General features: G+C 41.8%; 1 protein-coding gene across 3 annotated transcripts in view; it reads left to right on the forward strand.

The window, feature by feature from the left end:
- Positions 1-789: 789 nt before the first annotated feature.
- The window catches only part of OSMR (oncostatin M receptor), a 38,111-nt gene continuing 11,361 nt past the window's right edge, over positions 790-27,539 (forward strand). Inside the window, exons 1-12 of one of the 3 annotated variants that reach the window (XM_054055333.1) lie at positions 791-1,025; positions 1,199-1,299; positions 3,203-3,333; positions 7,571-7,667; positions 11,151-11,314; positions 13,664-13,823; positions 17,322-17,603; positions 18,188-18,317; positions 19,642-19,799; positions 22,094-22,230; positions 23,420-23,579; positions 24,102-24,178. In XM_054055333.1, coding sequence (XP_053911308.1) covers positions 7,595-7,667; positions 11,151-11,314; positions 13,664-13,823; positions 17,322-17,603; positions 18,188-18,317; positions 19,642-19,799; positions 22,094-22,230; positions 23,420-23,579; positions 24,102-24,178 — 1,341 coding nt within the window. In that variant the 5' untranslated portion in view covers positions 791-1,025; positions 1,199-1,299; positions 3,203-3,333; positions 7,571-7,594. Of the gene's footprint in view, positions 1,026-1,198; positions 1,300-3,202; positions 3,334-7,570; positions 7,668-11,150; positions 11,315-13,663; positions 13,824-17,321; positions 17,604-18,187; positions 18,318-19,641; positions 19,800-22,093; positions 22,231-23,419; positions 23,580-24,101; positions 24,179-27,539 lie in introns of all 3 variants that reach the window. The other 2 variants (XM_054055332.1, XM_054055334.1) reach the window with 2 other exon arrangements.

Genomic DNA, 27,539 nt, shown 5'->3' on the forward strand with positions numbered 1-27,539 from the left:
CCTTTCAGGCAGTTGTAGAGAGCAATAAGGTCTCCCCTCAGCCTCCTCTTCTCCAGGCTAAACAACCCCAGCTCTCTCAGCCGCTCCTCGTCAGACTTGTTCTCCAGCCCCTCACCAGCTTCGTTGCTCTTCTCTGGACACACTCCAGAGCCTCAACATCCTTCTTGTGGTGAGGGGCCCAGAACTGAACACAGGATTCGAGGTGCGGCCTCACCGGTGCCGAGGGGCAGAATCCCCCCCCTGGCCCTGCGGGCCACGACGTTTCTCACACAAGCAAAGACGCCATTGGCCTTCTTGGCCCCCCCCGGGCACACATAACTGATAAGATCACTCCGCGCCCTCTCCAGGCCTGATAAGGGGTTTTGGCTTTCTAAAACTCCAAAACGAGTCTGAGTGAGTTTATTTGCCGACGCTTTCGGTACCGGGAGCGTCGGGAAAGCTCCCGCGCTGCCCTCCCGGCGGTCCCCGCTGACCGCGACCTCTCCCGCTGCCGGGAGCGCCGCCAGCGGCTCCCGCGGCGCTTCCCGGAGCCGGGACGGGACGGGACGGGACGGGGCGGGGGGGGGGGCGTGGGAAATTCCCGCGGCGCCGCCCTGCCTCGCTTCCCTTCCCGGCACCGGCGGCCTCCCGCCGCCCCGAGGGAACCGCGCCGGCTGAGTTGTGTCGGTCTGACCCTCGTTCTCTCCATAATTCCACCACCCCCCCTTCCCCTCCCTTCCCGCCTTGGGACCCTCTGGAAGAGGTGCGCAGCCCGCTTCGCTGAGAAAAAAAAAAACCCACCTCCTCCAGCGCGGCGCCTTTGTTTGCGGAGCTTTCACTTGGAAGTTCAGCCCGTTGAGCCCCCGTCGCCCTTCGTCAGCCCTTTAATCCCTTTTTCCAGGCGTTCCTTGGCGTGGAGGGGAGCGCCGTCCCGCTCTGCTCCTCCCAACGCTGAGCTTAACGCCCTCCGGGACCCCCACTCTCCTCCGGCTCCGAGATGTGACAGCAGAAAAGCTGCTGGTTTGGTGTGAGTGAAGATTAACGAGGTAAGGCGCACCGTGGGATGAGGGTGCTGCTCCTGACGGGTGGTTAGGTGTGGTTTTAACGTCTCTTTGCTACTAGAAGGCGTTCGTGCAAGCCTGGACCTTCAAATGCATCTTGCAGAGGAAAAAAAATATTGCTCCTCTTTTCTTTTCTTTTCTTTTTTTTTTTTATGCAGCTGAAATCTGCTGTTTACCCTCCAAACCATCAAACCAAATGCAAACCCAGCATAAACTCCAGTGTGGTTCCTGCATTCTTTAGAGTCTGACTCTTTATTTGGTATAATGTTTTTATCTCTGCTTTTATCTAAATATTGCGTGCCTGGACATCCCCTACTCCGCTAGATCCTTACAGTATAATGAGTGGATTGTGCCTGAAAACATGGTAAAATTAGTCTTCCTGTAGCTATGAATCATGCAACCGTGTTATGTGATTCCTTCCCTGCAATCGTTACCGTTTGCTTTCTAATGGGGCAGGAGTAGCCTTTCGAAGTTTGTTGAGCGCTTTATAAATTTAGATCCCATTTTTTCACTATTTAATTGCTTTTTTGTTTGAACTCCAGCCTTCACGTGACCATGAAATAAGTGATGGTTTTGTGTTTTGTCGAAGCTTTGTAGAAAAGCAGTGACATGTAGGAAAAAGTTTTTATCGGAAAAAAATCCTGAACCAAAACCACAAGGTGAAGCTTTCCCTGAGTGATCAAATGGTTATATGCCTATCAGACCTTAATTATAGAAATTCCTTTCTTCCATGTGTAGCTTTTTAAACTTGTTGCTGACACGTTAGGTCGCAAAGGCATATTGGGAGCTCTCAGTGTTTTCTCCTAAGTGTAAACCATCTTTAAACTTGCTTGGGAGAGGAAAGTCTAATTACAAGGACTAAAGGAAGGGTTCATGTGCTTTAGAATTTGGTATCTCAGCTATTCTTTTTTTCAGAGTAGTTGCAAATTGTATTTTATGTAAGTGATGTGATGTTTATTTTGAAGAGATGTCTATTTAGCAGTAGGATGTTTTGGCAGATGCTACTTTACCAACACTCTGTAGGTTTTGAGTGGTTTAACAGTGCTCTGTGTTCAAGTGAAGCTGCCTCAGTTGGATGTCAGCTCTGAACTGTTGATTTTCCAAGTGTGTCATATTGGGAATTGCAGGAATCAGGAAAGCGTAGACACATTTCCGGGTGGAGTCTTTATACCAGTACAGTCATTGTCTTGGGGCATTCTAGCTCATTTTGGCACTTACCTAGTTATCACTTAAGAGGAAAAAAAAACAACCAACCACCTCCAGAGCATGAGTTAGTCTCTTATGGTCTGGCTTACTTTCTTAGAGGTGCCTCTTTCTCTTTGGTGGCTATGGAAGGCGTTTCTTAAGTTTTGGCACTAAACACATTAGTCATGTTACCCACCCTTTACTGCATGCTGTGAGTTTGAATTGTGATTCCTATCCTCAGTCTGTCGGTCTATGAAGTAGATGAAACGAGAACACAGAATGAAAAGAGGGATACAAGTCCAAAGTAGTGCAGTCATGGAATCATAGAATAGTTTGGGTTGGAGGGGACATTAAAGATCATTTAGTTTCAACCCCCTTGCAATGGGCAGGGACACCTCCCACTATATCAGGCTGCCCAAAGACCCATCCAACCTGGCTTCCTCTTCTATGTCTGGTTTAGGAAAATCTGTCCAATCCATAGTGTGTGTGACTGGAGGTACTTTCCTTTAAATACATAAAGTTTTTGGGATCCTAGCAGCTGCTAACTTTTGTTTTCCCAGACTGCGTACAGGCTCAGGTTCATTTGAGGATGTGAGATATGGGTTGCAAATGGCAGCTGTCTTAAATAAGCAAAGTAAAAGACACAAAGAAAGGGGAGCTATCTGAAGTATGATTTGAAATATGTAGTTTTAGAAAGATTGGTACAAAACAGATTAACTCTATAATCAACTAGTACTAGATGTTCATAACGGAGGCTTGCTTTTCTTACATCGACGGGTGTTCTAGGTATGTGCACCATAAAGCTCCAGCTCCCAGCCGATGACTCCTGAATACTACGAGCCTGATCTTTAAAGAGGTTTCAGTTGAATATTAGTGCTTTAATGCATTTAAAGAGAGGTTTGGTGAAATTTTTCTTGGACATATTTATCAGATGAATAATGAGAGTTTTTTTTCTCTCATCCATGACATCACCAAAGCATTGGCCCAGATGGAACTTTGGGGTCATCTAAGCTAGCCTCTTGCTTTAAAGGAGAAACAGTTCATCTGAAGATATTTATTTAGACTACTCATAAACTCCCTACTGAAGGAGATTTCGTCTCTTCCCAAGGTAATTTGTTTCTGTGCTGTTTCTACTTCTTGAATGATTACACTGCAGTTGTCAGGTCTCTGGACAATTCCTGATGCTAAATATTAATGCAATTGCCTCCAAGTCTCAAAAATGGTTCTACTCTACTGATTAATTTCAAGTTAGGCTAGGGAGTCCTGAATCTATCACAACCCAGTTGCTTTATTTCCAACAGGAAGAACTGCAATTAGACTATGTATTCATGAATTAAAAAAAACCCCTATTCAGCGGTTCAAGGTACAGAATGACAAGACATCTGTCTGCTTTATTTCCCCCACAGAGGTTGTATTTGTAAAAGGGGAAAGAATGTAGAGTAAAATAAAAAATTTCTTACTCTCCTGACTTCTATAGCCCTGACAGATCATTTTGTACCCAGTCATCCTTGATTTATTAGTTAGTGTTATCCCCTATTTTATAGATAATTGTACAGTGCATCCCAATAATCATATTAGTCACAGAAATTATTATAGTAACTACTGTTAATTATGACAAGGAATTAGAGTTTAGGGGAGTGATTATTTCCTTCTATTTGGCACTTACGATGCCAATATAAATAACTGTGTCCAATATGGGGCTCACAGTGTAAAGAAGACTGACAGGATGGACTGAGTCCAGCAGAGAGACACCGGGAGGCTTTGGAGGGTGGAGCACACGCAGGAGTCAGTGAAGGAGCTGAGTTTGCTTGGCCTTAAGAAGAGAAAGGCAAGGCCAGCTCTAAGTTCTGTCCTCACATGACTGATGGGAAGTTACTGAGAAGACAGAGCTAAGCGTTTTGCAGAGGTGAGCAGCAAAAGGGCAAGAGGAATGGCCACAAATTGTAGCAAGGAAAAGATAAAGAGAAAAACAGGAGAAAAATTAATATATGACCATAAGGAGGAAAAACCTTCATAGTGAAGGTGGTTAAGTGCTGAAGTCAGTTGCCCGGAGAAGTTGTGGAATCTTCATCCCTGGAGTTCTTCTTGGAATTGGACAAGCTGCTCTGTGATTCTTTGACAGACCAGAGAAGTGCTAATACAGAATGACGTTAATGACAAAATGTAACTAGAAAGGAAAAAAATATTCAAATATGTCTCTGTAGTTCATATTCAAAATCACTGGCATGAGAGCTTCTTGTTCTTACCCACAATTCATAGAAACTAAATATGCAGGCCCTCCAGTTTGGAATATGGTGACAAATAATGACTTCTCTGAGACTTGACCAAAAAAAAGCCGGCAGTGATTCATTCTCAAATGAAGAAGTGTGACATAGTGTTGTGGTACTTCTTGAAGAACATCACTTCATATCTTTTCAGACTGGCAAACCTGAGCCAAGCTATTTGCCAGAAGAATGGTTGTGATTGTTACTTTTCTTGTGGCAGCTGATAGTTGCTCTCAAGTTCTCCAAGGTAGTACTTTGCCTCTTTCAGGGTGATAAATTGTTTAGATACCTATAGACCTTCCCTGGCTTCCTCTCTTCATTCACTTTGTTGATCGATTATTTTCATTTTTGGCAAGGATGTAGGTAATCTGTTATCATAATGTTGTTGGTTTTTTTTAAATTAAATTGAAAATGTGTTTTGTACAACTGTGTTGATTTTCTTTTAATCTTTATAACCACGGCATTTTTAAATGGTGATTTTATAAAAGTACTTAATTATGGGTTATACAGAACAAATGTTTGATGTTAGTTGGTGATAATTACTGCATGTGTTTAATTTGTTAGTCATAGGCAGAAGTTTCTGCATAAAGATTTAAGTCAAAAATATTACACATATGTTAAGAGCTTTGGTTTTTTCTCACAAAGTGTATTTAACTGTACTTCATATTTTCTTTTGTTAGAGAATTCCTGAACTTATCCCATGAAAACTGGTCTGATAGCTACATTTGCACGTGTTATTACAATTTATTATACAATATTAAACTGGATTGGTAGCATACTGAATAGTGAAAGGCATTGTAGCAGTCCAAAATATGTTTATATTCTGATGGTCATTTATTGTATTAGTAGTGTACAGCATTTGTATTACGCATCAATAAAAGTGATCTAGGCTGTGCCATTAGTGAACTGGCAGTGTAAATAACAGGAGAGAGATACTTCGGTTAGGCAGTTATTTTGATACATTAGTTGAGAGCGCACCTTAAAAGCAGAACAGAGTTTGGATTTGTTTTCCAAATAGGGAGTAATTTAAACAAATAGTCTAATATGTCTTGACTTCCACACTACTTTACCACTGTATTTAACATTGGATTTAAGGGATACATGACAAATAGGCCAAGTATCTTTGGGGTTGGACACAAAGCTGTTTTCAAAGTCAGGAGACCTGTGGGGGCAGGTTTTCTTCATGCTCATACAATTAAGTCAGGAGTTATGCCACTGAGCCTAACTGACAAGCCTTCTATTCAATTGCTCTTTGAGCAGAGAGTCAACTCCATTCACTTTAAAAACAGTTTTATTTTCGCCTTTGTCTGAAAAAGAACCTGTGAGATTTGGCTCTGTCTCCGTATTAAATTCATGTAATGCAAAAGAATAACAGTCTGCTGAAGAGTTACAAGAAGTTTTGGCATAATCTACCTTCGAAAGACTTCTTTTTGTGTCATTTACGTGCCACTTGCTCCTCTATAACAAAGAGCTATTCTATCATGTTGATTTCAGATGGAACATATCAAATCATTCTCCCTTTTAGACACTAAATTTCGTCAGGTGATAAAAAAAAGTCTAAACTTAGAAAATCTATGAAGAAGCAGATTTCCTCAGATCAGTTCTTGGAACAGCATATTGAGTGCATGTCAGTTAGTCCTAGCTTCTCAAAAATACTTAGATTCTTTATTCATGTTGATTTTAGTGTTGCCCGAGTACTTTTGAGGGTATTGCTAATAATAGCAAGAAAGGCTGCAGAAGGTTATGCGTTAAACAAGGCAAAACTCAGTTTGTACTATGAGGGCCTCCATGTGAAGCATTAGTGCTCACAAGGAAAAAGTTGGGGCACATTGCGGCACGGGTGCTTGTTGTGAGCGTTGAGCCCTGGGTTGCAGTGCTGCATGCAGGACTCTTGTACATTTTCCATGTGACCTTTAGGAATGTGCAAAAAAAAAAAAAGGTTGAAATATTTTCTTTATATCCAGTGTAGAAATTCAGAGCTTCTCAAACCCAGTGAATCTAAGGCAGGGAGATTAAACATAAGTGTCAGTGGTTCTGAGGTATTAAATTAGAGGTTATCTGCTAGGAATAAATTCTGGAGTGAATCCTTGGATATTCTAAAATTGGTAAATGCTCTGCCCTTGGCTTTAGTGGGGGTGGAAGTTCATGCTGGTTATCTGTCGTACTGAGCGGATTCAACTTCTGTTGTTTGTGGGTCGAAGCAGTGGCGGAAGACTCTCTTTATCAGTATTCTACACAGCCCCAGCAGTTTAAAATGTGGTAATAAAAGATAGCTGTATCTATAGTCCTGTTCCTGTTGTTTGGACTCCTGTACCCTTTGTGCCTGTTTTTTAACAGTACTACTGCTGAATGTTCACTTCTGTCTTCTGCACGGAGGAAATTTTAGGTGGTTCTTGTCTTAAGAGATCTGACATACCGTCAGTCCCACAGGACTGAGCTGTGCAAGTCAGACAGTTTCATCCGGTCACAGTGTGAATGTAAGAGCTGTAAAAGGAATATGAGGCATCTACATGGTGCTTGAGGCGACAGTCCTTCTAGAAATGGAACTTGCTAAGACTTTGATAAGTGTATTTCAACTGCAGTCTAACTAAAGTCCTCCATATAATGTTGTGGGTGCTAGCAAAGGGCGAGGCTATGCTTGCTGAAGCATAGCAGTAATTTCATGTTTAGGACTAAAGGTTTTTTTGCATCTTCAATACTATTTTTCTTGTTAGGATGGATATCTTGTTACTTGTGCAGGAGGAAAGCCAAAAATACATCAGGAAAAACTTTCGTTTTAATATTACGTAGGAATAAGTGGAGGGAAAGCCTTAAAGATGTTATGCTTTATTTATTTAGATTAAATTGCACTTTTTGTGTGTGGTTTTGCCCATGCTGTAACCAGGTCTTAAAGCCATAAGTTTTTTTAATTCCTTGTCTTTCTTTGTGCATTTTTCCGCAATCTCTCTTAAGCTGCCTGAAGTCCGTGTGGTTGGGTTTTTATTTATTCATTCCTAAATATAGTAATATTATTTGGACTATGCTGGCATGCATTTCTCCTAAAAGCAACAAGTAAATAGGAATGTCTTCTTTCCTCCTAAGTCTTGTGCAGGAAAAGGTGGTTGAATGATGAATCACTTTATGGTTCTGGCAGTACTGCTCCCCTTGAGGACTTGCTACACAACATACTCACAGCAAGGTAAATGTCTGAACATTTGGCTTTTTTCCTTTGGAAGCAATCAACAACAACTGAAGCTTTGGACTTGCTTATTTATTTGTAAGTCTCCTGTGATAAAGCAACATGTTACGCAATTAATCAAATTATTCTCTTTGTAAGGTGATGAAGTAACCTGTATAACTACCCCTTGCAACCCCGCCATACAAAATTACCTGTTGAATCAATAACTTGCTATGATGTGAAGCTAGAGTGTATTTACTTATCTGCTCCCCCTCTGTCTCATATGTTTTTGAACTGTACTCTGTAATCTTCAAAGGATTAATTTCCTCTTTGATAATTTCTATGCTTTTCTCCCCTTCCCTTCACTTTCTCTTTTCTGTCTAATCTATGAAAACTGTAGCACTTCTGTTGGCTCTTTTCTGAGCCACAAGATTCCAGGACCAGATTTTAATTTCTTACACTTCATATATATGTGCAATACAAAGAAAAGAACAAAATGCATATTTGAAGGGAACAAAGTTGAATATAATGATAACTTTCCAGAGGCACTGTATTTTAAGATGAGTTCTGCTTCCACACTAGCTTCTGGCAATAGCATTGAGTATGACTCCATCAAAAAAAAAAAAAAAGGAATGATCAATTTGATTTTCTGTGACCACCATTAAGAAGGAGGAACTTACCGGACTGTAGTCTGCATGACAGAAGTTACAGTGGCTTAATTCAGTTGTTGAAGGAGGGACGGGTGTGGGGTTTTGTATAAATGTACTACTTATCACACTGAAGGGAGTGAAATATCTATTTCAGGTTTTTTTTTTTTCCTCTTTTCAATCTTGAAATTAATGTGTTCATAATTCATTCACTCAGGGTGCCAGTGCCTCAGTTTTGAGAGTCTGTTACCAGTGCCTCTATAGTGGCAAAATGCAGTCCTACAGGCAAATCAAAACAGTAACTGCATTGTAGAATCTCGGTCCCTTGTTAACACCTGCAGCTGTTCAGGAATAAAGTTAGTCCCTGTTGTTAGCTGTAAAGCTATTCGTAGAGTTTTGAGTTAGCTTTGAAGTTAAAACCAGTCTTAAGATTCTTTGGTTATTAAACTTTGCTGGGACAGTAAGATTATAATTGTGAATGCTACAAGTGTTTCTACCTGTGTAAATTATGAAGTTACACATTGTAACTGGGAGATCTTTGATCTTACATATATCCTTAGCTGTGTTGTTTCTTCTGTTTCATGGAACTGTATAAGGCCAAATTGGTGATCTAGACTGTCTTGTGCCAAGCTGTGAAGAAAACAAAGTTGTGTGAGACCTGAATCATAGAATCATAGAATCACCAGGTTGGAAAGGACCCACTGGATCATCGAGTCCAACCATTCCTAACACTCCCTTAAACCATGTCCCTAAGCGCTTCATCAACCCATTCCTTAAACTCCTCCAGGGAAGGTGACTCGACCACCTCCCTGGGCAGCCTCTGCCAGTGCCCAATGACTCTTTCCGTGAAGAATTTTTTTCTGATATCCAGCCTGAACCTCCCCTGGCACAGCTTGAGGCCATTCCCCCTTGTCCTGTCCTCAGTCACTTGGGAGCAGAGCCCAGCTCCCTCCTCTCCACAACCTCCTTTCAGGCAGTTGTAGAGAGCAATAAGGTCTCCCCTCAGCCTCCTCTTCTCCAGGCTAAACACCCCCAGCTCTCTCAGCCGCTCCTCGTCAGACTTGTTCTCCAGCCCCTCACCAGCTTTGTTGCTCTTCTCTGGACACACTCCGGAACTTCAACATCCTTCTTGTGGTGAGGGGTGACGTGAAGTGACGTGTCATCTAACTGAAAGAAGATAATGGAGGGACACTCATATTGATGAAGAAAAACAGAAACTAATGAGACCTTTGTTGCGATTTTTGTCAAGTTAATAAAGGGTGGTAAGGTGAAAATACTCTCCGTGGTGAGAAAAGGGATGGAATGTTAGTTTGGACAAAAAGAAATGTAGAGAAGAGAGGCGAGCTCATAATCAGTGCAGTAGGCATAGTAGTGACACTTGCAATTAGAGTTTGCTACAGAAGGAGCAGAAAAGAGGACAGGGAAATTCAGAGGACACGCAGGGGTTTCTTTTAACAGCAATGAAAAAAGGTAGAGGTTTCTGCCAGCTGGCTGGCTTTTCTTTCAGGCGTATTTGTCTCCTTTCCCTAGTAGTCTTACGTTGTGCCTGTGAATTCTCTTGAGAGACTAGATGGATCCCTTGCTTTAAATTTGTTTATTTTTTGCTGGGCCCATCTATCTCTCCCAGTCATACATACTGGAGAGGAACATTACAGTCAATTCCTTAGCATAAGTGCAGTCTTAACAGCCTTTATCTTGTTTTGCTCAGTAAAGTCTGTGGAATGTGGGGAGATGAAATATGTCTTGGCTTACCTTCTCAAAAATAATATGATTTCTTTTCTACATCCTGGTCAGTATCAGCATTCTGACACTGTCATTTGCTACAAGCAGAAGCATCTTGGAAAGCAACTGTAGCAAAAGAAAAAAAGCCTAATTCCTTGGTCATTTCAGTAGCCTGGCTTCATTAACCATCAGATCAACTTTAGAGGGGGAGATGTTGAGTTTTGTTTGCTTATTTTTCAGGAAAGAGAAAACATACAGGTCTGTGAGCACCATATTTCATCTCTTCCAAGAGTTGGGTTTTTTTGGGAGAGGTGACAGAGCAGACATCTAAAAGGAAGAAACACTCATAGGTTGATCTGTAGTTTTCAGCAGGCTCGTCTTCTTAGGGTCCTTTCCTTTCCTAACACCGAAAGGGACCTCAGTTTTCCTTTTAAATTTCAGTTTATTCTGGGAATTAACTCCAAACTCATAAGAGTTTGCAGATGCCACTATACCTAGGTGTCTAATTCTCGTAGGAGAATCCACAGCCCTGACTCAAGTACTTAAGCTTTATGTAGAGCAAGCAGGAATATGGCTTATACTAGACTATCATCTAAGTGCACTGGTGGAGGGAGACAACCTAACCTGTTCAAATACATACTTAATTTGCATTGATCTATTAATTAATAATTTAATCTTTATTAGGTCATAAAACAAAATTGATCCTGGATTTTATGCCCTAGTGGTAAGGAGGCTTGCTGTGGGTTGGGGGAATCTTGGATTCAGTCCCTGTTAATACATCATGTTGCTCTTCATAAAACTGTAAAGGTATGGATCAGTAGTCCCATAAAATAGTTAGTAAATTGAAGGCATAAAGAAATTAAATATCATACCCAGTGTCTTGCTAGGGGGCTATGGAGTAGATTCAGGGACCTATTCTAGCCTGCTGATGCCTTAAGATGAAAGATTATCTTTGCTTTTGGTATCAACAGCACGAGTCCCTGTCACGTTTCTTTTTTCCTTCGGAACTGTCTGATGTGGAACCTATCTTGCCTCTAACCACTGCTCTTTCAGATCTGCTTTGCAACTTGTCTGTGTTTGAAGGACTAAAGCATAAATAAATATTAATATTTTTGCATCCTTTTTGTGCTCCTAGAATCCCTCGTGTTTCCAGTAACTTACCTTAATATTTCCAAGGATCTGGCTCTTCAGCAGCTGCTGGTGGAATGGGATGTTGGCAAGCCAGCTCATGATACTGAGCTGTCAATGTCTTTTGAAATACAAGTCCGTCGAGCAGATGTAAATACTACTGTGTGGACAGTAAGTGTATTTTAAAAAAATGGTATATTAGTTATTTACAATACAAAGGAACCTAAAGTAAAATCAGATTTTCAGATGCATATGCAGATAGCTTTGCTGCATAGGTTTATGATTTACAACACAGTATTTACAAAGCTGTATACCTCCATATATCACTAGATGCCAGACTTGGTCTAAAGTTATGCCTAGTTTTGTGCAAAAAAAAAAAATACTGGTTATTGTCCCAGATGAAGAAGTCATTTCCACCTGGGCAGAATGTAGATATGCCTTGCATACCCTTATTGAGGGATTGTGTTGGCCATACCTTGGAGAACTGATTTTAAAGGCCTCTGTTTCCCCATGGCAGCATCCCAGAAAAATCCCATTGCTCCTAAAAGCAGTCTTTTTTGTAGCATGATTACTATCCTTTGCTGAGGACTAATGGAGCATGGGGCATGTTGCTGCAACTCCTCCCACCTTATGAACCAAATGATAGTCTCAGTTTGAGTGAAGCCTTTTAAGCCCTGGGCTTGGCACTGTTAGCAGTTATCTTATACTCAGCTCTTCCAATTAAGGAAGAAGTGGTGATGTCTCTTTTGCAAAGTCCTTATCCTGCTGGTTTTCCTTACCTAAACAAGACAAATTTTCTCAAGAGGTGGAAGAAGTCAGTAATATAAGATGGGCACTGTTAGGAATCGCAGCTTACTCTGATCAGCCAAACTGATGGTATTTCGTTTCTGAATTTGAAGGACCGCATTTTCACTGCAGATGAGCTCTATGCAGTTCAGAGTATTTTGAACACTTAGGTACTTGAAGTAGGATTTTTAACACCCCATCAGTAGGTCCAACCTGAAGTCAGAAACTGGGGCCATATATCTACAAATAATTCGGTGGTTTTTTTGAGAATCCTCTTCAAACTCTTATTAACTTTCTGGGAGAGCCAAGTTTTTTCGAATTTAAGGACATAATCTGTTCTGTTACTCACAACAAACAAGACAAGGGAAATAAAGAATGCATATATTTATGTCAATACCACACAGGAGTGTATTTATTTTGTGTTTTTCTGAAGAGTGTATACAAATAAAGAAACTCTGTGAGTGTGCTTGTGCCAAAGCACAGACAGTCTATGTAACTTCCAAAACAATGACTACATCTCTCAATTCTGTAACTGACAAATTAAACTGTAAGCTTTGTATTTTTCTTAAAGTGGTGGTATTGTATATGGGCAGGTGGTAATGGAGAGCAGTTTTTTAGTTGTCCGTGTGAGCGAGGGCTCTGGTACAGCTCTTATGAGACGCACAGCTTTTTGCTGAGAATATGGTGAAGTGGTTTCAAGAGGTACTGAAATATACTTTTTGTTCTAAAATGTATTTATACTTACAGATGATTAATGGAATTTCTTGAGCCTTTTTTCCTGCTTCTTATGTGCTCTCATACCAGGGGAGATTCACTCTTGGGGTACTTTTCCATCTGTCTGTCAGTATGTCTACATGGTGCTCTGGTTAGTTTGAACTGCTGTGCCATGTATTGGTGCGGCTCTTTTAGTGTCCAGGTGGGCCTTAGTAGATAAATGCTGAGAGAAATTTGAAGGAAATCTTCTCTTAGAGAGCAGCAGAACATTTGATATTTTTCACTGTTTATCTGCATTTACATAATTAAATATAAAAATGTTGGCCAAATTACAGAGTGTTTATCCCTCGTCATTTTTGAACTACAGTTTATATTTTAGGCTGTCCTTCTGTTCTCTTCATGGATCTCTAATAATTTTGAATGATTTTTTCATGTTTCTTGTGTACGCATATTACAACAGTCAAGCATTTTTTGGAGAATCAGCAGGTATTTTCTGATCTGCCTCTCACTGATGGTAGTACTGTCCTCAGGTGCTGTGCCTTTGCACTACAATGAGATATCATCTGCATGAATCTGTACTGGCCAGTGCATATCCCAGCTGTTAATCAGAGCCGGGCATATGTAACCGAGAGCATTAGACAAGGTGCACTTAAAGGCATCTCCGTCTATGATGCTATTACTCATGAAAGAGCAGGCACCAAAAATGCACTTAAAATCTATGAGAGTGAATCCATTTCATGAGAAGCAGGGACTGACTCACAGTGGCGGTGTCAGAATCAAGTAGTCTTGCCAGCTTATCAATCACTCCACCTCTGCTTGTACAGATTTGTAAGCAGTTGCTTAACTTCCTAGTTCCTTAGCATGAGTTCACATGTAGTGAGTAGGATTTCAGAGATCCATTTTTTCAAAAGCATTTTCCTCCTTTAAGCTTTCTCTCTCTCACTGCTTTTGAGTCTACGTCCAAACTGTCTACACATTGCTCTGTTTTCAATACTTTGCCTTACTGGCCTTTGTTTGTAGGAGTTTCACAATGTCACACTTGATAAATCAGGAAAGCCTCTTCATTGGATATGGAATTCAGACTTACCTCTGGAGTGTATGTCACACTTGGTGAGAATCAGGAGCAAAGTAGAAGCATCAAAAATCTGGAGCCAGTGGAGTTCATGGAAGACTGTCCTAGGTAAGTTAAACAAGACCGCAATATTGGTTTTATTTTTTTCCAGGAAAAAGCTAGATTTTAATTCACTGATGACTTTAACAGTGAAGTCCAATTCAGGAGAGATGGCATCAAGTCAAGAATCCATTTTGAACTCTTTCATCTCTAAGCACTAGCCACTAACCAGCTCTGTTTTACTTTTTTTTTCGTGTCGGCAGTAATGGCAATGCTTCAGCCATTATTTCGATTTGTAGACTTTCTTCCTTCCTTCTTTTTCTTTCTTTTCTTGCTCACACGTTAAAACAATGCAGTACACAGAGTGTCATAGGATCTTGGATCGGGATAGTGTAAACTATCACCAGGTCAGACACAGCCCTGTCTCAAACTTGGGGAGAGGAAGTGCCTGGCTCTGGCTATATCATTTGATGCATGTGTTGCTTTTGACCGGGGAACATAGCTTTGGTTAAGATTAAAGAAGCAGAGATAGGGGAGCAAGTCAGCTCCTTATAGCACTTGAAATTAACTTCTGTGAATTATATGAGAGTAAACAGGGAGTGAACCAATAATGTAATTAATGATATCACAACCCCCCTTTTCTTTTCAGGTTACAGTATCTTACTAGAACTGTTTTGTTTCTAGAAAAATTGGTATAAACAAAATATACAGTTATATATAAAAGCACATAGTTATATAGCTATATATAAATAGAAAAATTATAAATATATAAAACTATAAATATAAAAATATAATTATATAGTTATACATAAATTATATAGTTATATATAGAAAAAGTACAATGGTAATTTTGTAAAGGAGCACTATTCTTGTTTGGACCAGCAAGGGCTTTTAGTTGTGGGAGACAGCATGGGCAGTAGAAACATCACAGGTCTGTACACATGGATTTGGGGCACGTGTTTGTGGATTGTGGAATCATAGAATAGTTTGAGTTGGAAGCAGGGACACCTTTAATTTTAACAGGTTGCTCAGAGCCATGTCCAACCTGATCTTCAGTGTTTCCAGGCTTGGAGCATTTGCCAGCTCTCTGGGCAAGGTGTTACTGTGTTTCAGCACCCTCAGCATAATTTTTTTTTCTTTGTGTCTAGTCTGAATCTCCTGTCTTTTAGCTTAAGACCATTATCCTTTGTTGTATCACTACAAGCACTACTAAGAAGTCTGTCCCCATTTTTCTTATAAGCTCCCTTTAAGTACTGAAAGGCTGCATTAAGATCTCCCCGGAGCCTTCTCTTCTCCAGACTGAACAACCCCAACTCTCTCAGCCTGTCCTCACAGCAGAGGTGCTCCAGATCTCTGATCATCTTTGTAGCCTCCCCTGGACCTGTTCCGATAGTTCCATATCCTTCTTACCTTGGGCATTCCGGAACGGGACACATTACTCCAGGTGGGGTCTCATGACGGTGGAGCAGAGGAGCAGAATCATCTCCCTCACCCTGCTGGCTACGCTTCTTTTGATGCAGCCCAGGATACGTTGGCCTTCCAGCCTGCAAGTGCACATTGCCGGCTCATGTTGAACTTCCCATCAACCAATACCCCCAAATCATTTTCTGCAGGGCTGCTCTCGGCCACATTGTCCCCGATCCAGTGTTGAAACTGCAGATTTTCCCGACCCAGGTGTAAGATCTTGCCCTTGGCTTTGTTGAACCTCATAAGTTTCTCAGAGACCCACTTCTCCAGCTTGTCCAAATCCCTCTAGATGACAACCTGTCCTTCTGGTGTGACAACTGCACCACTCGTCTTGGTGTCACCTGCCAACTTGCTGAGGGTGCACTTGATCTTGCTGTCTGTTGAAAATATTGAAACAGCACTTGTCCTAGAACAGACCCCCTTGTCATGGATGTCCATCTGGGCATTGAGCCATTGACCATTGCTTTCTGGATGCAACCATGCAACCAATTCCTTATCCACCGAACAGTGTCTCTCCAATTCGGAGAGAAGGATGTTGTGGGAGACCATGTCAAAGGTGTTACAGAAGTCCAGATAGATGACATCCATTGCTTTTCCTGTGTCCACTGGTGTTGTCACTCCATCATGGAAGGCCTCTAGGTTGGTCAGGCAGGACTTGCCCTTGGTCAAGCCATGCTGGCTGTCTTGAATCACCTCCCTGTCTGCCATGTGCTTTAGCGTAGCTTCTAGGAGGATCTGTTCCATGATCTTCCCAGGCACAGAGAGGAGGTTGACAGGCTGGTAGTTTCCAGACTTTTTAAAAAAGTGCCCTTTTTAAAAATGAGTGCAGTGCTTCCATTTTTCCAGTCACTGGGGATTTGGAGGATGGCTTGGCAACTACCTTAGCCAATTTCCTCAGGGCACTGGGACACATCTCATCAGATCCCATAGACTTCTGTTTGTTCAGGTTCTTCAGTTGGTGTTGAACCTGATCTTCTCTTACAGTGGGGGGGCCTTTGCCCCCAGTCCCTGACTTGTGGCTGACCCACTCAAGAGGTTTGCGAAGAGAGGTTGCCAGTGAAAACTGAGACAAAAAAATTTATTGAGTACCTCAGCTTTCTCATTGTCCACTGGTACTAGCTTGCTAGTTGTATTCATTAAAAGGGGGTACACTTTAATCTCTTTTTCTGGCTGACTTACCTATAAAAACCGTGCTTATTGTTCTTTGTGCCCCTTGCCAAGTTCAGCTCCAGCTGTGTGTTGACGTTCCTGCCCCATCCCTACACAACTGGGCAGTGTCCCTGTACTCTTCCCGGGATACCTGTTCCTGCTTCTACTGACTATGCATGGTCATAAATTGCCCTTTTTCTTCATGTTATATAATGGGAAATAGAATGCAAGACTCTCTTTCTGACTAATCACAATCTTGAAGATTTTATTATTTCAGTTGAAATTGGATAGGTATTAAAGACGCTATTTCTTTGTCCTGAACTGATTAGAGATTTATGAAAAATAGTCACTCTAGACTTATCAGATTTTGGATTAAATTTTTGAGAGTACCTTCAACCTCTACAAAACCCCGTGTGTCACTTAAATCCCACGAATTCTTGCATCCAGCAAGGAATCTAACATTGAAGACAATAGGAGTCTCATTCCAAGTTGAGTATCCCCTTACTGATCTGATGGATTCAACGTTGACTCTTCTTAGCTGAGCTCTGCGTAAACTTGAGTACATAATGCTTTTTAGACCTCTGCTCTTAGTCTTCAAAAGCAGGCATTTTGGCTGTAAGTATCAACCCATTCATAGGTGCAGGAGGTAGTGTTCATTTTTAAAGGCAGTTCTTGATGCACACTCTTTGTTTCCCCAAAGTAAAGGCAATGAGATGGATTTCTTCTGTTATGTAGTTTGTTGGACTATATTATATATTTGTGGTTTAAGAGAAGTGTAGGTATGATTATATATGAAGTTGATCTTTGCATGGGGAAGACTACTAAATAAAAGTCCACAAATGGATATTATAATATTAGTAGATTCTCGTGTAAAGGCTCAATTATGTGTTCTGGTTGAAGGCTACTGCTATAAGCAGATTTTGAAATGGTTTATTATGTACTAATTTGCAGGCCTGGACACCTCGAATAACAGTGGACCACAGATCTTTCCAAGTGATAAAATCGTAGAGGAGGGGTCTGACATAACTCTTTGTTGCATTGGAAGGAGAGGTCGACTCATTGAGAAATTCTTTCTAGACTCAGCTGATTATGTTTTCAGTCACACAAACAGTCAACTTGGACTTCTCACTGTGAAAAATGTGGCACGTCGAGGAATGCCTCACATCATGGTCTTCTGTCAGGAGTCTTGCAATGAAGCTCAATGCCGTGATAATGCAGTTTTATTCGTGGGTAGTAAGTGAATGCATTATTTCAGTTCTGTTTTCCTATATTAAGTGAAGAATGGCTGTGGGGAGTGGGGCAAGAAACAAAAAGCTTTGCTGTATGTTGTCATTATCCTGTCATGTCCAGCTGTATGCTCTTTGATGCCTGACTTCATATTTGTACGTTTTCATGTAAGAAGCGTTAAACATGTTCAGATTAATGTCATTAATTGATCCTAGGACAGGTGACCCATTTTTAAGTATAGCTACCCATATGTTCAACTTCATTGTCTCTGTGCATGTAGTAAAAACTCAGCGCAGCCCGCATCTTGAAGGCTAGTAGCAATTTTTACAGATAGAAACCAATACAGATGAAATTAATGAATATAACAGAAAATAATAACATACAGAAGTGTTTGGATTGCAAGTAATTTATGATGTTATCCTGATTTTCTCTGCAGAGTGGTTATTGATTAGATATAATTGAAATAATCATCTGTAATAAAGCAGACTTTGTACATAACCATTATTTTGTGCCTGTTAGTATAGCAAAAGTTGATGACGTTTGCCTTGACTGCCATTCTGTTTGTTTTTTTGGTTATTCTCTCTGACCAGAACAACCTGATAAACCTAATGATTTTTCGTGCCAAACTCAAGACATGAGAACAGTAACATGTACTTGGAGCCAAGGAGGAGACACTTATCTTTATGGACCTCGTTCACCAAAATACACTTTGTTTGAAGAGTAAGTCTCATAATTGTTATAATAACTCCGGCCTGAGTAACAGTCACATGCTTTCCTTTAAAATCTGTATAAATGCTTTTTATCCTTGTTGCAGTTAACTGCCTGCCTCTTTCCAGCTCACTAGTCAGCTTACTTAACAAAGTTTGAGCAGTGCAGAACTACTCCAAGATACGTTATGTATAACAAAGTTGTGGTTCTGTCAAACAAGGTTCTGCTTGGTAAAGCTTGTTATTACCATCTTTTTGGGGTTCATTTGTTTGGATATCTTTCAGTAGGTATGAAGACACCCTGCAATCAGGATATAGATAACATAGAAGTATAACGTAATTACTGGGTAATTGCGACACAACAGGTAACTAGGATTTAATCAGCCAGTATGCTGAATATTAGTATATTCACAATGCATTGACACTAAAACTGACTGTAATGCTGACTCAAGCTGGTGTTTCCCAGCTAACCCTCAGTTAGCCTGATTAGCCTCCCTTGTTCTTTTTCGTTAGAATTTTATGACTTTACATTTTGGTGTTTTCCTTCTTGAGTCCTTAAACTACTGACAGTCCTATCTCAAAAAAATCCTACAATTTCTGTAATTTCAGTGGTAGTGGTGTGCTGTTGTTGTTTATTTTTTTTTTGTAAAATCTCCCAACAACTGTGGTCGATCAGACCTGGTTTTGGCTCCTTGCTGCAGAGGCATCTCTGGAGAGGAAAGGGCTTCACAGCAGGGCATGCAGAGAAAGAGGAACTCATGAAACATGACAGATGCCTCATGATCACAACCAACTTTCATCAAAAGAACTCAGCAGAAGGCAGGTCATCATGGTGTATACCTTCGTGGTCTCTGCATCATTCACTTCCATTAAGATATTATGATGGTGATTTAAAAGTGGAAGGTTAGAAGATGCACTTGAAATTACTGCTTCATTTAGAAGCATAGTGGTAGACATGAATAGTTTGATTCTTGGCAAATAAGTCCCTAGTTTAGAATTTCCATGAGGAAATCACTAAAAGCAATTTAGCTGCATCTTAAAAGGATAAAGTAAAATTAGCTAAATTGCTATCCTTTTAAGATACAACTGTATCTTAAAAGGATTACATAAACTTAGACTTCAAAGAAAGCTTTCTAATTGTACGAATAGCAATATTAATCCTATATCAGGGCAGGGGAAAGAAGTAGATGGCTTCTTATAGTCCCCCTCAGCCTTATTTTTTATGATGCTGTATTTTGTTGGTCTTCAACATATTTCAACATCTGTGTCAATTCTACGTCATGGATAAATGTCTTTCTCTCTTTTCCCACCTACCCCTGCCACACCTTCTTTGGTAGGTTTTCCCAAAAGCTGGTTCCGTGCACAGTAAATTGTTCTAAGCAGTGCTCCTGTTCTTGGGATAGAGGCAAGCAGAGAATGTGGAATGTCACAGTGACTGTGGAAAACCCACTGGGAAAGAAAACTGCCTTGGATACTTTCGATGTAACTCACAGAAGTAAGGACTTTTCTATGTCTTTGTTCATTTTTTTTTTGTTGCAGACCTAGTTCTCCTTCTGATCTTAATACTTGAGTGCTTGATTTTTATCTTCGTAGTTCTGATTAGTTATCTGCCACTGTGCTATAGTTACCTGGTGTCTCTTCGGTTTCAGCTTTGCAAAGTTGTGTTAATGGTAGAAAACAGCTTCAGTCCAAAGGTTGCTTGTTGAAATGACCCCTTAGTGCTTCAAAATCTGCTGCTTTGCTGAAGCTGGTTAACAATACAGGAAGCAACATGGTACACGGATATAAAATGGGGAGTTCAAGAAAAATATCTGTGTAGGACTTCATTCAGTCTTTTCCCCAGAACATCATTGCTGATGTTAGCGTCTCAAAATAAAACAGAGATGCACGTTTTGGAAAGTGGTTAAATGAAATTACTAACACTTGTCCAAAGGAGACGATACGGGTATAAACAGCAATTACCTAGAAAGATGTGATAGTGCTAACCTGTCGTGATGCTCATGTGGGACAGTAATATCCGCTGTGCTGCTGTGAGGAAGGAAGAAGAGTTAATCACCAATGAAATGACATAGTTATTATATGAGCCGTAACTGATAGCTGTGGTTCATACTTCCCTACTAGCTATGTCCTTCAACACAATGTGCCCCAGGTCCCTTAAGTTACAACTTAACTGCTGCCTCAAAACACCTGGGTAATTCCTATGTCTTCAGCAGTATTTCCAGTTCTCCTTGTGCCCTCTAGTCCTATCACACCCCTCTCAGTGTTCCCAAGGTCTTGTGGCTGCCTTAGCTGCTTGAAGAAGCAGGAGGCAATGCATGCTTTGCTAGGTTCTGAAGCTGTCATGCTGATGCATGAGGAGGCTGCTGGCGTAACTGCTGCATTCGGACAGTACTTCCTTCCTCAGAGACACGGATTACAGCTTTGCTAGACACACTTTGTCATACAACTTGCAGGAATGTATGTTGAATGTTTGTCTCTGTTAAATTTGTCTCAGAGAGGCATGAGAGTTCTAGAACTTGATTGTTTGATTGTTTGATGGTGGAAGAAATGGAGCAAGTAGGAAGTGGAAGAGTAAGCTGGCAGGTTATAGTGAGATAATACAATATTATAAGTGATGTTTTCAGAGGAAATCAGGCTAAGACAGGTTACATTCGATGTGCGAAAACATTAAGGTTTTACTGCAATTTTATTTTTCCAGTTCTAGTGACTGTTACAACTTAAGGAAATTATGTATACTTTTGATGACTTAACCTTTTAAATAATGATGTTGTAAAGTTCTTTACGTTTTCTCTGATTCTGGACATATTTAATGTAGACTTCTCCCTACTTAGAGGATAGTAGCAAGTAAAGAAAACTGAGCCTATTATTCTCAATCCTGCATGTGGTACCTGGGATCTTCTGTATCAAACAAAAGCACCTTTGAGTCTGGAAGTCCTCCAAGTGTGATTAATGGTCTGTGAATGGACAAGTGGCCAAAGTTGTCAACATATCACTCACTTACATTGCAGTGTCTTATTCCTTACAATTTGATTGATAACGTGGGATAATTTGAGATCTGCTGCTCTCTCTGAACAATGTTTACATAACAGTAAAGGATCTCGGAAATCTCAGAGAAGTAGCATTGGCATTGTTTACCAGTGGGTTACAACTAGCAGGAGCTATTGTAAGAGTTGTGAATAAAATTTCTGGTGAAGAGGCTGGATTCTGGGATGTAGAAATGTGGCTAACATGGCTTACCATACTACAGCAGAAGCTTCCACCTGGCTCTGGATCAGAGAATTTTTCAAAGAATCATAGGATCATGGAATCATAGAGTAGTTAGGGTTGGAAAGGAGCTTAAAGACCATCCAGTTCCAACCCCCCTGCCAAGGGCAGGGACATCCCACAGGCTCAGGCTGCCCAAGGCCCATCCAACCTGGCCTTGAACACCTCCAGGGATGGGGCAGCCACAGCTTCCCTGGGAAACCTGTGCCAGTGCCTCACCACTCTGATAGTGAAGATATTCTTCCTAATGTCCTAATTTTTCTGGATTTGTGATAAAAGTCTCGGACTCCTTTTGTTTTAGAATATTTCAAAGTCAGCACAAGATGGTTTTTTTTCTAATGCTGTGTAACATTTACTTATATTTGCATTCTGAAATTAATTTTTACTATTTTATATCTGCTTCTCCTAGAATGACAGAAAAATCTGTATTCCTTAGTTGCTCCTACTACTCAGCTAACATGCCTTAAAATACTTTTGCATACATTTTATGTTTTACAAAAGCTAACTCAGAATTTCCATTAACAGTTTATCCTGCTGCACCTTTCCAGCTGTGGGAAGAAAGCACAGATACAAAAATCACACTATACTGGAAACTTCGAAGCAAAGGAATTGAACTCTTTTGCCAGGCTGAAGTGCTCCACCCTGATGGGAAAGTAGAACTGGTATGAAACCTGAATTTTATACACAAAACCATAATGAATCTCTTTTTGATGTGCGATTAAAAAAGAATTCCCCACCAATTCAAATACACTCTAAATCTTATGGGCAAGTTGATGTGCCGTATTTCTGGATATGTTTGCTCCCATTGCTGGCACTAATTCATATTCCCAGTACTTCTCCCATACTCATACTGTACTTCTGGCTAAAGTATAGAGTGTGACTGTTTTGTATATGTGGCTCTGTCTTCTGCGGGATGGGTTATGATACTTACTGAAGTACATGTAAGTACTTATGGGCTTATAATTGCTGTTAGCGATTGCTAATCTTGATTTTCATGTTTTCTTGAATCACATCATCTTACACACGAATAGAGGAAAGGTATATTGAAGGCGTTTTTGTATTAGTCTGAAGAGCTTTCTGTGTACTATTGACTGTACTTGATGGTAGAGTGTCTGGTTTCAATAGAACAGTTTCTCTTCCCTTCCTTTTCCATCTCTTTGAAGATTATCTGGGTAGACTTCTGGTTTTGTTCCACCTCTTTCACAAAAAGTGAGGTTTGTTGACTCATTGCATATGAATGGTGGTTACTAGTAGCCCTTTTCTTATGAGTTCAGCTTGTCCCTAGAATATTAAAAGGCCTCATGAAGATCAGGAGCAACCTGTGGTTTGTCTTAAGAGTATTGCTCAAGAGCTGTTAGTTCAAATGGCTCTTTCAGTTGACCATTGCAAGGAGACATTCACAGGAGAGTCTTAAAAGCATGTGCAATTTTTAACTCTTAATAGAACTCACCCTGACTCTTAGGAAGGAATGGGGAAAAGATTGGGGGGAAAAAAATTGAAAGAATAGGTAGCTGTAGGTGCTGTGCATAGAGCTGGAACAGCATCCTACTTGTGTGAACTAAGAGACCCAGACTGTGTGAGGATAAGATCCCACTGAATTTACTCTGTGATGTAAAGCGTAGTCATTTGGCAGGTTGTGAGTGACTCCTGCTTAAATAGTTACGCAGAGATGGCTTGCAAACCTCTTTTTTTATCTCCTAGTCTCCCCCTCGGGTTGTTTTATGATTATCTTTTCCAAGTCAAGCTAATTGGCTGTTGTAGGGTTTAGAGGATGGACTGGTTTTTCAAACAAAACCTTCTTGCTAATGAAGCTGAACTGAGGTCTAACTGTTGTATTTTCCTGTGTTGCAGCATAATATTTCGGATACACTTCTCCATTATCCCAAAATCACCCTAAGTGGACTGCAGCCTTACACCGAATACACAGCTAGAGTACGCTGTGCGGCAGCTAAGCATTTCTGGAGATGGAGTGAATGGAGCAAAGCCCGAACCATCAGAACAAAGGAAGCACGTATGTCCAGCCTGCTGAGAAGGGAAGCTTGAGGGATGTCCTTCACTACCACTGTTTGCTCTTTGCTACTCTTCTGCTGCCTGTGTGGCTAAACCAGAGGCCTGTTAAATGCATAAAATAGAAGCACAGCACACCTAAAGAAAGTGGCTTCTTACAAAACTGGCACGTAGGGTGCCAGTCTCTGCCATTTCATCTAATGCAGGCTGTGGGAAAGCCAGATGAGTGGGAGGATGGGCAGACTGAGTAACAGTGTTCTGTGAGGGCTGGAGGAACTGCACAGAGATGGGAACAAGCACCTGGGAACTGCAAGAGAAGAAGTTTTTTTTTAGGGAAAGTAACAAGACATTCATTCAGAAAAAAAAATAAATGGAAGGAGCAAGAAGTTAAACGATATTTTGGCGAGACCTCAGAGTGATGGGGAAAGAGAGGTGTTAAGGGTGGAATTTCTTCAAATAGGAGGAAGCAATTAAACAATTTCTCCTTTCTGCACCTAGAGCACCTTTGTTTTGCTGTTTATTGCAGCTCCATCAGGCAGACTGGACATCTGGAGAGAAATTACACCAGTTCCAGGGGGACAGAATGTGACCTTGTTCTGGAAGGTGAGACATGGGTACAGAAATGGGAACAAAACCCTTCAAGAGCGGCTGGAAACTCCTCCAGTGAATAACAAGTTTGTGTGCACTTTATAGCATTTCAGTATGAAAATGTCTTTAAGTATCTAAGACAAATATTATATATAACGGATTTCAGAATGTATGTAGTTGTAGGGTGGTATGTTGTCCTGTCATTTCAGACATATGCCTCTGTTTTTCTAAGCATTCATAGAATCATCATAGAATCATGGAATGGTTTGGGTTGGAAGGGACCTTAAAGATCATCCAGTTCCAACCCCACTGCCATAAGTGGGGACACCTCCTGCTAGACCAGGCTGCTCAAGGCCACATCCAGCCTGACCTTGAACACGTCCAGGAAGGGAGCATCCACACCTTCCCTGGGCGACCTGTGCTAGTGTCTCACCACCATCATTGTGAAGAAGTTCTTCCTAACGATCTGAATTTTCCCCCCTCAAATTTAAAGCCATTGCCCCTTGTCCTACCACTGCACAACCTTGTAAAAAGCTCCTCCACAGCTTTCTTGTAGGCCCCCTTCAGGTACTGGAAGCCCGCTATAATGACTCCTCAGAAAGCTCTCCAGGCTGAGCAACCCAAACACTCTCAGCCTGTCCTCACAGCAGAGGTGCTCCAGACCTTTGATCATCTTTGTAGCCTCCTCTGTACCTGTTCCAACAGTTCCATATCCTTCTTATGTTGGGCATTCTGGAACGGGACACATTACTCCAGGTGGGGTCTCATGACGGTGGAGCAGAGGAGCAGAATCATCTCCCTCACCATGCTGGCTACGCTTCTTTTGATGCAGCCCAGGATACGTTTGGCCTTTCAGCCTGCAAGTGCACACTGCCGGCTCATGTTGAACTTCCCATCAACCAGTACCCCCAAATCATTTTCTGCAGGGCTGCTCTCGGCCACATTGTCCCCGATCCAGTGTTGAAACTGCAGATTTTCCCGACCCAGGTGTAAGATCTTGCCCTTGGCTTTGTTGAACCTCATAAGTTTCTCAGAGGCCCACTTCTCCAGCTTGTCCAAATCCCTCTGGATGACAACCTGTCCTTCTGGTGTGACAACTGCACCACTCGTCTTGGTGTCACCTGCCGACTTGTTGAAGGTACACTTGATCTTGCTGTCTGTATCATTGATGAAAATATTGAACAGCTCTTGTCCTAGAACAGACCCCCTTGTCATGGATGTCCATCTGGGCATTGAGCCATTGACCATTGCTTTCTGAATGCAACCATGCAACCAATTCCTTATCCAGCGAACAGTCTCTCTCCAATTTAGAGAGAAGGGTGTTGTGGGAGACCATGTCAAAGGTGTTACAGAAGTCCAGATAGATGACATCCATTGCTTTCCCATATCTACTGATCCCTGCAGACTGTTTCCCATGGGGTCCTCCTGACTACCTCCTTGAAGAGCTGGAAGTTTGCTTTCCTAAAATTTAGGGTCCTGACTATACTCCTCTCCTGTCCCATATCCCTCAGGACCTGGAACTCCACCAATGTGTGATTACTGTAGCCCAGGCTGCCTTTCATCTTGACATTGCTGATAAGCTCATGTTAATTGGTGACAATCGGATCCAGTATTTCATCCCCTTGGGCAGGGTTGTCTATTACCTGGGTTAAGAAGTTATCTTCGAGCCACTATATGAGTCTCCTGGATTGCCTGCAGCTTGCTGTGCTGTTTTTCCAGCATATGTCGGGGTGGTTGAGGTCCCCAAGTAGGATAAGCTTGTAGGCATGAAGCCTCCTGTAGCTGGAGGAAAAAGGTTTCATCAGTAGGCTCCCCTTGATCAGGTGGCCTGTAGCATACACCAAGCACGAGGTTCCTTTTGTTGCCTTGGCCTGTTATTCTCACTCATAAGCTTTTGACCTGTTTGTGGCTGTTCTTCAAGACAGCTCTTCACAATCTCTTCATTTCCTGATACAGAGGGCAACGTCTCCATGCCTGCTTCCTGGCCTGTCCCTTCTGAACAGCCTGTAGTCATGGATAGCCACACTCCAGTTATGGGATTCATCCCACCAAGTTGCAGTAACAGCAATCAGGTCATAGTTTTCTAGTAGTACGGTAGCTTCCAGCTCCTCCTCTTCGTTGCTGAAGCTGTGTGTGGTTGGCTGTGTCACCTTCTTAATGGAGCAACCCTTCTTTCCCTTAAGGTGTTCCATGGAAGTTTCCTTGTTGGCTCCTGCTACCTCAGGAGTCCTCAGCTTATCTCTGCAAGATTTTAGCTGCGCTGCAGTATCCCCGGTGTGTCTTGGGGCAACAGGTGTACGGCCCATACTAGCACCCCGTCACTCTAATCATACTGTGACCTGAGGCTTGCCACAGGCAAGCCTGATATTATTCCCTTCCCCTTTCACATATACTTTAAGGCCCTGTCAATGAGCCCTGCAAGCTCCTGAGCGAAGGCCCTCTTTCCCCGCTGAGAAAGGTGGCTCCCATTTGATGCCTGTAAGCCTGGTGCCATGTAGGCCATCCCATTGTCAAAAACCCTAAAGCTGTTACGATGACACCAGCCACAGAGCTATGTATTAATAGACTGGATCTGCCTGTTCCTTCCAATGTCACTGCCTGCAGCTGGAAGGAGGGGGAAAAAAAATCACCAAGACCCTAGCTAGATTCCCTCACTAACCACCCCAAGCCCTCTAAGTCTCTTTTGATCACCCCTCTGCTACGTACTGCAGCTTTGTCACCTCCCACATGGAAGAGGGGTAACAGGTAGTAGGCTGATACCAGACTGGGCAGTTTCCAGTGATATTCCTAGCCCAGGCTCCTGAAAGTCAGCACACTTCCGTATGAGTAGGGTCTGTCCAACGTGTTGGACCTTCTGTTCCCCTCAGCAGGGAGTCTTCTACAACTGTGACTTGTCTTTTCTTCCTTGTGGTGGTTGTGTTGATCTTGTCTTGGCCCTTCCTCTGGAGTAAACCGATTGGCACCCACATTGTCCATTGACAGGTCCTCCTGAGCTAGAGCCTTGTATCTATTGTGCAGAGGCAGCAGGGGAGGCACAAGAAGGTCAAGAAGGGGGTTCACTTGCTGCCCCATTTGTGGACTAGCTTCCCCTCATTGCTTCCCTTTAATCCCCTGCCTACATCATGATGAGGGTGGGATACTGAATCCCTTTGAACCATGGCTTTTTCCAGTGGCAGTCTCTGTTCATGTTTCAGGTTGCTCAGGGTGCGGTTCCACCAGCTGATCTCTTGCTCAGACTCTGTGATGCTCCTTAGCCTCTCTACTTTCTCTCACAGCTCTGCCACCAGGCTGAGGAGATTGTCCACCTGCTCGCACCTTACACAACTGTTGCCCCTGCTGCCCTGTTTGTGGTGGTGCTCCCTGCAGCCGGAGACCT

This window comes from Cuculus canorus, chromosome Z (genome assembly GCF_017976375.1).
Source record: "Cuculus canorus isolate bCucCan1 chromosome Z, bCucCan1.pri, whole genome shotgun sequence".
NCBI classification, from domain to species: Eukaryota; Metazoa; Chordata; class Aves; order Cuculiformes; family Cuculidae; genus Cuculus; species Cuculus canorus.